Below are 12,009 nucleotides of genomic sequence, written 5' to 3'. Positions count from 1 at the left end.
GAGGACATGTCTGTAGACCATCAAAAGGGGATGGCATGGGGATCCATAGCCTTCGTACAAGCTTTCAATCAAGCACCTATGGTTCAGTCCGCGTGTCTCTTTTAATACCCAATACATCTTAGAGGCATTCAATCAAGCATCTATGGTTCAGTCCGCATCTATGATTCAATCAAGCATCTCCCCTCTCTCTCTCTCTATAATGTTAATGAGGCCCATCTCCATCTCAAGGCCTTCACACATGTGTGTGCTCTCTTTGTGAAGCTGGAGGTAGAGACCGAGGCACATGTCTTGATGCGATGCTCTAGATACTATGAGATTTGTGGGAGGTATCACTGCCTCTTCACCGATGGATATACCAACATGCGCATACCTATTGAATACCTAGATCAGTGGTGTGTCACGCTCTTTGTACAGGAGGTCACTCGACTCAGATCTAGATGCATAAGACCCACCGTGGCTTATGGCCCTAGACAACAAGAGATCACAGATTCTTTATTTGAGATGAAGCGATTGGGAGACGTTTGGACTGAGACCTTGACTTTCATGCATGCCAAGTCAGTATGAGACTAGACACCGGTCTTGTGAGCATTCACTTATTCGAGGTACTATCGTAGCAGCATCTTGACGTCAGGCAGCCTCATGCCGTCCATGAGTAAAGAGGAGTCAGGCATTGGCAATAGATCGGACAAAAATACCCCAATCAAGCCAACACATAGCTCATACTACTTATTATCAACAGAGGACATGACTTTGACATGATAGGAGCTAATCTCTTGGTGCCCTTCGTCAATCCACTCCCACTCTCTTGGGTCCCACTGTGCAAGAACTTTATGGGGACACCTCCATAAAGTCATAACCTCCATGATCCTAGGGAAATGAGAAGAGGGTTAGAATCCTAGGTACCAGTGTAAGTCACAACCGAACTCCACGTAACCCACAATCCTGACAGGCTGAAATGCTCTCTCTAGCAAGATGTCATCTGTAGATTTGGACAGCTTGCCTCCTAAATGCACATAAAAAACAAGGGCATCCTCATGTGCATCTTGGACTGGAATAACTTGATGTGGAATGCCCGTACTTGTGAACGCGGCCATCGAAGTGAAACAAGTAATAGGCATGTCATCTGTCTCCAACCAATCCATTGGCACGGTTGCATCGCTCTACTGAATTCTCCTTGCAGTCCCTCTGCGATGTCTAACCATTTGAGATTTCCTGTCCTCTAAAAGCTTTTTAGAAGCTTTCCAAGATCCCACAGTGGAAGCATGCCCCTTTTCTTAGGTGGACTACTATGAAAAAATCCTTCCAAGGCTCCTGCGCAGGCATAAGACCCCTCACAACTATCTTGTAGAGCAAGGCCTCACACTGTTAGTCTGGGTCTATTATGTTAAGTCCCCCTTCCTAAGTGGGGAGAATCAAAGTCTTCCCAAGCCACCTTGGCTGTAACATCTTCTCCATATAAAATTCCTTACCGGTCTCTTAAGCTGAGTGATACACCAGCAGGAGCAAACAAACCACGCCATGGCCAAGAGGACTTGGTTGATCACCACTACTCTCGAGGCAAGGTCAAGCTTGGCTGGGCCCCAAAAGATTATCATGGGATTGAACTACAAACTATCTTGTGTTTTTAGAGAATTTATTCATCTAGATTTATATAGGATGTCTCCCATTAGAAATTGTAGGCATGGTGTGGTTGATGCAACATGTTTAAAAACATGATGACGATCATCTTCCATAGATAGCATGTGAGGCTAGCTACAAGCCACACAAAAACATAAAGCAAATTTCTTTGATGGGGTTCAATGGCGATCGCAAAGAAATGGTTTGGGACATGGAAAGCACACATACTTCTTATAGAGCCTATTGGAGATGGAGATTTCATGAAGGATTTTCTGCAGCATAGACTAAACAAATCACCCACCGCACCAGGTTTATATAATAGACTCAGCAGATTTGTCCCTTTTATAGTGAGATTCTTGTAGCATGCGATGAGCGCACCTAGACCTTCGTTGAGCTAGTGCCATGTTTAGCACATAATACATTTTCTTCAATGTGCACATGATCATAACATCTCAGATGTGAGCTAGATAGATGGCAAGACATGGTACACACCTCTAGAGGACCTTGCTTGTTCTCTATGCAAGGAGGAGCCCTTCAAGTCAAAACAACACTCCCTTCTAGAGTGTCAAACATTGAGGAGATCAATGTGGCATGCTTGCTCCTAACCTTATCTCTTCACATGAGGCATATTACTTTGTCACTTTTTGTGTCACTATGGCTATATTTGGCCTCCCAAGACATTAATACAATAATCATCATGATCATGATCATGATCATGATCATGATCATCTCGCTCTCTCTCCAGGGCGTAAAACGCAATGGAAGCCACAGAAATCACAGGATGGTACAGAGAAGGAATGATATGGATGGAATCATGGGGTATAACAGCTGTTGACATACCAGAGGATGCATTCTGAAATTCGGGGGATATTGATGCAGAAAATATGGCACAACCCGGGGACCAAAATGCAGTTTTACAAACCTCAATGGACAGCTACGGAATGCAAAAATACCTCGGGGAAGACATAACAATGTTTAAAAGACATCTAATCTGTAAAATTAGAACTAGTTCACATGATCTAGAGGTGGAGAGGGGTAGGTGGGCAAGACCGAGGATCCCAAGGGAGGAAAGAACCTCAAAAATCTGCCCCACAGGGGAGGTAGAAAGTGAGCAGGATGTACTCCTAAGATGTAGAGCCTACGCTCACATCAGAGAAGGATATGGGGAAAGTAGAGCCAAAAAGCTAGGAAGCTACTTAAAAGAAGTTTTGGACCACCGCAAGAAGGTACTAGGACTAGCACACATGCTAGCCCTACAAGTACTCACCACATAGCAAGTTTATAATATTTTCTTTCACTCATGAAGAATCGCTATTTGTTAATAATGATCACCAGTCCCATAGATCCTGAAAGGTCTAGCGCGGATTCTAGTACAATCATATCATATTATGTGATCTCTCTCTGTCTCTCTCATCATTCTCTTGTCTATTCTCTTTGCTTTGCAAACAATTATCAATTTATAAGACTTGATATATTCTAGTCTTATGAAGTTATACATACATACAGACGATAAGTAGCTTGTAAGGTACAATGGCAAATATTTAAGGCCTTTTTGGCAAAAAAACTTTTAGTTATAGTCCAGTAGGTGAATATTTTGCTGATGCAATTGTCCATGTATTGCCAAGGAAAGGTATATTGCTATCAGTACAGACAGCTAATGCTTTGGGTGCATCTTGCAAGCCCGTTGATTTCCTGTTGCTTGATTTTCTCCTTGAAGCACAGTAAAGCAGCGCTGTCAATCTTCAATGATGTTAGCTTCTCCTTTCCAGTCCTGTACGGTTGTTTTGACAGCTTGATTTTCTAGAACCTCAGGTCTAGACAATCTTGTAACATTTTTACATCTTCTCCTTAAGTTCTCTTCCTTGCCCGGCCTGCCATGCACCCCCTCTTTACTTTTCTTTTCTTGATCTTATAGGAAAAATTACTTGTGGAGATGCCAATTTGTTCCCTCCTGAAGCTCCCTCTCCATCTCCCCCCTTTTTTCTGGGTATGTAGGAATGATTGCATGGAAACGGGCCAGTTTTTTTTGCAGGCTGTAGTGTGATTGCAAAGGAGATGGACTGGTGATGTTTTACAAAATCATAATTTGTTTAAAGGAAATTCTTATAACCTTGCAGTGTGCAGATTCCTCAAGGGTGAACCATTGCATAAGTAAAAGTCTTCATATATGTTTGAAAATGTTTTCATGTATACAGTGATAATGAAGGTTCAGTCTTCTGCATGATGTTTGCTATGTTTTGAACGAGCTCAGGATTCAAAGTCTAGGGTTGGTTGTTCGTTTTAAAACATGTTTATGTACCTTGATGTCTTTGAATCATCAATGCTACTATTTTAGATTCCTCGGTGAATGTGAGATAATAAATTAAGCCTTTAATATTTTATATTGTAATTGAGTATTTTTGGATCATCCGAGTGCTGCTAGATGCAAGCTCACAATTTTAATCAAACTGAAATATTAATTGTCTAGCTTCTGTTTCTTCTGTTGGTTGGACTGTAATGGGAAACAAGTACATAGCAAGCCATGATAATCTGACTGACTTTGAAGTCAGATGATGTAAAAGTCCAATGGCAATCATACATGTACTGATCAATCTTTTTCTGAGTATATCAGTGTGATTGTTTGACAGGGCCTCTATATTAAGAGGTGAAGCAAGGCTTTGGGACCAAACTTGCCACCTGGTTTTTTGATGGAGAAAATTTCGGTTTCTATTCGTGTTCGACCTTTAGCCAAGCAAGAGGCCAAAGGATGCCCTTGGAACATTGTAAACAACACTATCACTCTCTGTAACGCTTCTGGGGTGCCTGTGACAGGCCAAGTATATACGTTTGGTATGTTCTATATTGAATTCTTTTTAATAGCTTGTGTCAAGGTGTTGGGTTGAATAGAGTAGTTTCTTTTGTCCTTGGTCGTCAAAGGCTACCCAATGATACCATTTACTGTTGACTTGGCTTCCACAATCGTTGCAGATAACGTTTTTGGTACAGATTCAACTACTCTGGATATATATGCAGCAACTACTAAAGATATCGTGGCCTCAGCGGTGAAAGGTGTCAATGGTAAGCTTTCTTTTTGTGTTCCAATCAGGTACAGCTAGGAAATACTTTGTAGGTCAGAGCATTTTGTAAGCATTTTGAAATGCCAGTACATTTTTGGCTTCAAATGTATTTTGTATATCTCTGAGGGTTACACAGTCCATGAGGGTCCCAGCTTACCTAAAGGGGTTACCAATATGCGCTCTTAGTATACTGATTGAAGACTGCATAGCTCTCTTGTTTTTTACATGAAGCCACCATGGGGAAATGCAATTGTTCTAATTGGTTTGTGCACTATGGTCACATGTAGTGCGTGATTATTGTGGGTTGCATCAGATGAGTTTTCAAAGATGCCACTGTGTGCATTTTCAATATGATAAATTCCAATGGATGGCAAGTTTTTATTCCATCGTAAATGGACAGGCATCTCTTTGGAATGGTTCAAAGGAGGAATTACAAGGGGATGGCAAGTTTCCATGCCTTTGTACATGGACAGCCAACTCTTTTCAAAGGAGGAAACTGTCAGAGAATAGAAAGAAACCTAATGCCAGGCAGAATGTGGATGGTAAAGGATCTGAAGTCTCTCCGACACTCACACACCAAGCAACATGCTTAGCACAAAGTACAATGAGAAATAAGTTCCACTATGCATTACCACAAAAGAGCAGCTGAGGTGCTGGGCTAAACCACATCCAAGAAGGCTGGAGAAACAAAGACAAGGCTGCCTACAGATACTGCACTATACTCTCGAGTCTCTCCCTTTGTGCCTTGAGAAGGTTGGAGTGGCTTTAGAGGCCACAAGGGCCCTTATGTATGCGAAAGCAATCAATCTGTGCACCCCCATCCCCTGCCCTCCCCCCCAATGGAGCAAGGCCTCAGTAGCTGCTCAAGGAAGAGCCCTCCTGCTCACATATGCACTCCCAGTTGCTCTTCAACCATGTGCTGGTCTGCACACTGGAGTGCTCACTCTTGACTGGATACCAAATGACCTCCACCTCCAAGTGAGGCCTTTATATTGTCCATAGCTTTGGACGGAAATATATTATTTTGGTGGTTCTCTATCTGGCTGGTTCATTGTCTATTGATGAGTCTACACACCTATGCTATGTACATCAGTTTAAGAAGTTTGTGATTCCACACCCCACACCACACTGTGTGAGCTCCTGAGCAATTATATCAGTCTTCTGCTGTGCATACCCTCTGTTGGGTCATTTCTAACACCAGGTTGGCTGCATTCGGAGGCACGTGGCAGTAGGGATAGCAGTTGGTGCAGCATACTTAGCCCGTGGTGGTGCCTTACCTCAGCTAAGATTTGCTGCAGGTGTTAGTACACCTTTGGGGCAGGTTTTGTACTTGACCTACATATATATATGGTGCTTTGGATGTATTTCTGGTGTGTAACTCCAGATCTGTAAAGCTCCTTGTGTGCACACCTGTGAAGTGAGATAGATGGTGTGTGGTATCTTGGCAATTTCTTCCACACAGGTGACTTGTGGTCAAAGTGTTTGTTTGATGCAAGGTCATTGGTCTAACGTGGTATTTGAGTTCGTGAGCTAGATGTATGTGATTAGATTGTTCAACACCTCCTGAGTCGTTATTGCTAGGAGAGCTTCTTTCATGAGCGAGTGGGATCATGGAAGACTTCTCTTTTCATACACACTCATAGGGCCCTTGTGGCATTTTGATGCACTTGACTAGCTATGTTGCTTTGATTTTCAGCCAGATTTTGTTATTTTCCTTTGCGATGCTTTGTTTTCCACAGGACTTCTTCCTACATTTGATGTATTTGGTCATTCTTAATAGTCTATTTTCTGGAAAAATAAATAAATAATGCAAACTACATTTGATATGATTTAATATCTTATGCTTGGTGCCATAGATCAGCATTGGGGAGGGGATTAATTGTGACATAATACTTGCATCATGTGAATATTTGTAATGAAGATTTCACCTACTGTTTTTGTGTATATCAAGTGTGTAAGTTGGCACCTAAATAAACAAACTCATCCACACTTCTTCCCAAAGGTAATAAAGCATGCTCAATGTAATAGCCCCTGTCATGTTAGTCACCACTAATGTGGGGGCTCTAAGATCTCTTTCTCCATTCTAACCCGCAAGATCTACAAACGTTAGTGTATAAAGACAAGGACACCTTGGGTATAGGCTAGCATGTCACCACCCAACCAGGGTCGCCCCCGAGCTAGGAAGTTGCTTTGGAGGGGCTTCTTGTATCAAGTTCAAAAGAGTAGGACACTGAAGGTTGTTATATAGGGTTACAAGTGGATAGTAAGTACCTCTAAGAGGTACCTGGCTTGCTTTCAAGGCAAGCAACCAGATGAGTGGATTCAATTGTATGTATAATCTCAGTGCATTTGTTTAGATTTGAGTAGCTTGTTTGGGAACGGAATTTGCCCTGTTCTTCTCAGGTATTGAGAGTAGGGAGGGTGAAATCATTCTTGGCAAACAGAGGAGGAAGTCTTGTTGTTGCAGAGGCAATCAATGTTTGCTGCTTGACTTTTGCCAAGGTTAGTGATGATTGCTTCGAGAAGTGTGAGTTGCTGACATGGACATGTGTTACAAAGATTTCTTCAAGGTCGAGTTGTAGGATGCTGGAGAAGGAATAGGTGAACCTGTTGGAGCCTTCATGGTGGGGACGAGAACATCAACAGATCATGAGAGTATGCCATTGGGAGATCATTTTGAGCTTGTGGTTCAGGATCTCTTGAGAGATAATTGGTAATGGGTATGTTGTGGGTCAGCCATAGGGATCTCATTACTCAAGCATGTTATTTAGTTGTGGATGCTAGCAGAGTAAAGATGCGTTGAAACAGATGTTATTTAGTTGTGGATGCTAGCAGAGTAAAGATGCATTGAAACAGACCCTAAAGTCATGGTGCTTGGCATGATTGAGGTCTCCTTGGTTCGTCAAGGTGACAGCTGGATGAACTTGATACTGTTGTCAGGATTGTTTGAGAACCCTGATGTGTTCCTGATCAAGGAGGGTTGTACCATGGATGGTTGGTGCTACGTGAATTGTACCTATGCTTCGGTATAGTTTACTTTGGTGGAGTTATGATGTGGAGAAACAAGAGCTATGGGTTTGAGGACCAAAGATCTAGGACGTCTCCGAGTTGTTGTTGAGAGCTTATCCATGGAAGTTGATGGCGCATTTTCATTGATGGGTGGCACATTGGGTCGGTGAGAGAGGATGACCTGTAGTAGTATATGTGTTCACGAAACGGCCACGTGGGTAGACAAGGACGCTGCCACAGGGGTAGATCTGAGAGAAAGGAAAGGGTGCACACGTTTCTATTTTGGTTTGCCCTTTGGGTAGTAATGTAGGCTACCACATGGGAAGCATTTAAAGGCTCATGCAAGGCTGCTGGTAGGCCCAAAGTGGTGAGCAGATGTCTGAAGGGCCCATGTTTAGGGCTGCATTTAGATCTTGGAATGGGCAGTTAATAGGCAATTGGGACAAGGCCAGTCAAGTACAACAGATAGGTGCAGTCAACAGACTGCAGGTGCTTGTCAAGGCCTACCTGGTCTGGTTGGCAATACAACAGACGGCAAAAAGAAGTCTACTGGGGCTGGCCAGCAACACAGAAAGGTGACAAAACTAATAGATGCGGATTGGTCTAGGCATTCAAGGAGCGCCTCACAATTGCTATAGGACTTCAACAAGGAAGAAGAGCAGTAGGGAGGCATTTTGAATATGAGATCAGCATCAAGAGTCCAAGGGCACTGAAGCATATCAGAAAGCAAATGCAGCAGGACGAGCTAGTGCTATAGAAAAATCAAGAAGATTGCTTACTCTAAGGTCACAAGTCGAGCAGTGTTGCGCTGTCCACCTTGTACTTGAGTAAGGACGTATTTTGTATTTGGTTATCTCTATTTTAGAACATCTATTATATCTTGTTTGGGTTGTATACCTCTTTGACATTGCGCGTATACTTCAGCAGTACTTGTGGGCATAAGAGACGGAGTGAATGTAATCTATGCATTCTCATTCTTGGGTATAATTTTTTTGCTGTGCGGGAGTGTTGGCTACAACAAGCAATCTCCATTTGTTATTCTAACACCCTCCTCAAACCCTTATTGCTTTCAGGACAGTCTTGGATTTATTTTGCCTATCAGTGATGAGGCTGACTCTTTGATTCGCGGGTCATTTTTTGGCTTCACTTGGGTTCAGAGAGGTCTATCCCTAGATACTAGGCTGCCCGGTGGGCGTCGGCATTTCTTCTAATCAACAATTTGCTTTTGCGTTGGAGAGTATGAGGAGGAAAATCCTATTTTGGAGTTTAGCTAGGTTGAATCTTGCATCTAGAGTGGTAGTCTTCAACAAATTGTTGTTGGCCATTGCTTGGCTTGCTTGCTTTTGTTGGTGTCATTCTAGGGGCTGCATTGCATAGCTTAAGAAGCCTACTAGGAGCTTTCTGTGGAGTGAACTCAATGGGTCCACATATACTAGAGCTAGAGTCGCTTGAGAGAGTTAGATTCTTTTGACTTAGGACGGAATACCATAGACACCCAGTGCAGGGCTTTGCTCTGCAAGCTTGTTTTAAGGGGACTCATGCCAGGTCAAGAGCTGTGAAAGGATTTTTTCTTGCAATGTGTTGGGTCTTGTATTCTTTCGTGAGTTGGTGATTGGTTGGACAGCTTTAGGTGGATTGTTACTTCTACAGATCTTAAGATGCTTCTTCATTACTCATGGCTGCTATTGTGCGAGTAATGTTTCTTGTGGAGGATCCTTCCCATTATGTAGAATGAGATTGATAGACAATCAATCCTGTGTAATGAATCTATTTCGGATAACCATGGTGGAGTTATATGTATTGGTCCAAGTTGGAGAGAGGTCTTGCTTTGTGGTATCTTGGAAGGCATATACGACCTCTGCGAAGGACACAAAACTCAAATGTTTAGTCATCTCAGAGGGAGAGGTAGAAGAATTGCATAGATAGACACATTGCATTGTTGGTCCCACAGACAGCGTACACAAGTCCTATCACTTGAATGGATTGATAGTTGAACAAATTTGACAATGGCCAATGATGTCCCTTTCTATCCTTACCTCGGGTTTCTTTCCCTCTCAACAATGATAGTGTGTTGTATTTACTTTCTCATATTAGACATCAGCCTTGGGCTTGGATGCCTGTTTAGTGCCCCCACCCTTAGCTTTCATTGTATTTGGGTTTTTTAAAGTCTCATAGACCCTTCGTTCTTTCGTAGACATCGATACACTTTCTTTTTTTCTTTCTTTCTCCCACTGAGGAGCTTTGGATGGTCTCTATCCTTTGGATTTAATCTGAAATTTCATGGTATTACTAACTATAAAGCCAAAGAATGGAAGTTTTTTGGAGTACTTGATTGCATCAATCATCTCCCATTCACCTAGGTCCCACTGGATTTTACTGAAGGAACGTTATGGGACACCCCCATAAAGCCCTTGCCTCCAAATAAGAAGGGGAAAGTCCTTCCAACGAGGGTCAATGTACCAGTTGGTAGCATAAAAGCATTGCTTCAATGGCCCACTTCCCTAACCAGCTCAAGGTGTGCATCCGGAATAACATTCTCATCCAAAGATCTAACCAATTTGCCCCACGAATGCAACTTGAAGACCATGGTGTCTCCACCTCTATCCCATATGCCTTGACTTGCAAAAACGGGGCATTTGCTGTTCATCTATGTTGGCCTTCATCTCCAGTGGCCCATTCCAAAGGGATATATGCAAACCGATGCTTAGAATTCTAGGTATTGGGAAAACTGCTGCAAACTTCTTCGTTGAATAACTTTGCCAAGATTGGGGCTAGGATATGTACAATGTACTCAATGGATGACCCCTCATGACCTTTGGATTGGTCATTGTGTAACTTGAGTTTTGCATGTTTGATATCATCGGTGGTGAAGAGTGAGGAAGAGGTAAGGTGAGATAACTGTGGAAGGTTTGGTGTCGGCCTTGTCCTTGGCTAGCCTACACCCTATATGACACCCCTAACCAGCCTACACCAAAGCTTCCATAGTTACCTCACCTTTGAAGGTTTGGTGTAGGCCTTCTCCTTGGGCTAGCCAAGTGTTAGAGCATACATTTGTGCCATGGTTTGCTCCTACTCTTGATTTCAATGTGATTTCATGAGTCCTTGCTGTGCATATGGAAATCATGGTTTTACATCTTCTAGTCATTATCATGAGCTTGAAATCTGCACTATTTGTTTGCTTATTACGAGATGATTAGGGCATATTTGTGGATTCATCTTGGTATCTATAGGTGTTAATAGCACCGTTGATAGCAATGCAATGCTAGATATCTTTGATATTCAGGGGAAGCAAAGCTTTGTCAGGGAAGGAATGGATATATAATCAAGAGGAGGGGCAGAAGGGGAATGAATGGAGGAGAGGCAATATTTAAAGGATAGATAAAGAGAGGAGAGATGGAGACTATTAGTTTGGAATTTCTTTATAACTACTTGTTTGTTTTTTCAGGTACTATCGTTGCATACGGACAAACAAGTAGTGGAAAAACCTATACAATGCGTGGAACTCCAGATGGGCTTGGAATCATACCTCTTGCTGTTTATGATGTCTTCAGGAATCTAGAGCAGGTAAGTAATTGCGATCTGCACATGTGAGACCTAATGTGTTCTTGTCCATTGTTGCATGTCTTGAAGGGAGACAAAGGGTAATTGTGACATACTCTCCTGCTTTCGATGCAAAAAGTACTGTATTATCTTGATGAATGGAAGTCCTTGGTGGTTGCAGAATTTTAGTGCAATATTGAGTGCATGTTTTCTCCTCTCCTTACCCCCACGCCCACCCCTGCTGCCCTCCAATCTAGTGAATCTCAAGATTGGAGAATAACCTTGTCTATCATACCTATTGGGGGTTCTTATCCACTTGTCTCATTTGTCAAAGAATGCAACTGTGGACATATTAGAAAAATTGAGGTTAAAGAAGAGACCAAATATAGAGGTGAAAAAGAGATATGGTACATTCGGTCTCTTCTTTAAGGTTCATATGATGCTAAGGTTCACATAAGCTAAAAAGAAATGGGCTATCCAGTTAGTCAATACTCATAAGACTAAACATGAAGCAATACCCATCTTGGGGGTCCAACTAGAGAACATGTATTGAGAGGGCATAATATGGTGCTCAAAGAAAATGCAAGAGATTTATGAGATGCAATAGATGAGGTAAGAGGTATATGAGATTCTGTGGATGATCCTTTTAAAAAATGAATAATAAGAAACAATAGAGAAAAACGCTGAAGAGGTGAACAAATAGAAAATGCAAGGTGTAGATAAATAAATCGTAGAACAACAAAGGGAAAATAGAACATATCATTACCAATTTGAATGAATCAGGGGA

At 42.2% G+C, this 12,009-nt stretch overlaps 1 protein-coding gene across 5 annotated transcripts in view; it reads left to right on the top strand.

Annotated features, from left to right (window-relative positions):
- The window catches only part of LOC147895333 (uncharacterized), a 166,397-nt gene that overhangs the window by 35,382 nt on the left and 119,006 nt on the right, over window positions 1-12,009 (top strand). For 4 of the 5 annotated variants that reach the window (XM_087384034.1, XM_087384035.1, XM_087384033.1 and 1 more), the window contains exons 2-4: window positions 4,245-4,446; window positions 4,585-4,674; window positions 11,128-11,246. In XM_087384034.1, the coding sequence (XP_087240160.1) occupies window positions 4,305-4,446; window positions 4,585-4,674; window positions 11,128-11,246 (351 nt within the window). In that variant the 5' untranslated portion in view covers window positions 4,245-4,304. Of the gene's footprint in view, window positions 1-4,228; window positions 4,447-4,584; window positions 4,675-11,127; window positions 11,247-12,009 lie in introns of all 5 variants that reach the window. The other variant, XM_087384032.1, reaches the window with a different exon arrangement.

The sequence above is a fragment of the Dipteris shenzhenensis genome, chromosome 13 (genome assembly GCF_047967505.1).
Source record: "Dipteris shenzhenensis isolate YYH24624 ecotype China chromosome 13, Dip_SZ_1.0, whole genome shotgun sequence".
NCBI classification, from domain to species: Eukaryota; Viridiplantae; Streptophyta; class Polypodiopsida; order Gleicheniales; family Dipteridaceae; genus Dipteris; species Dipteris shenzhenensis.
Note: the sequence above shows the minus strand (reverse complement) of the source record. Positions and strands in the feature narration are given on the sequence as shown.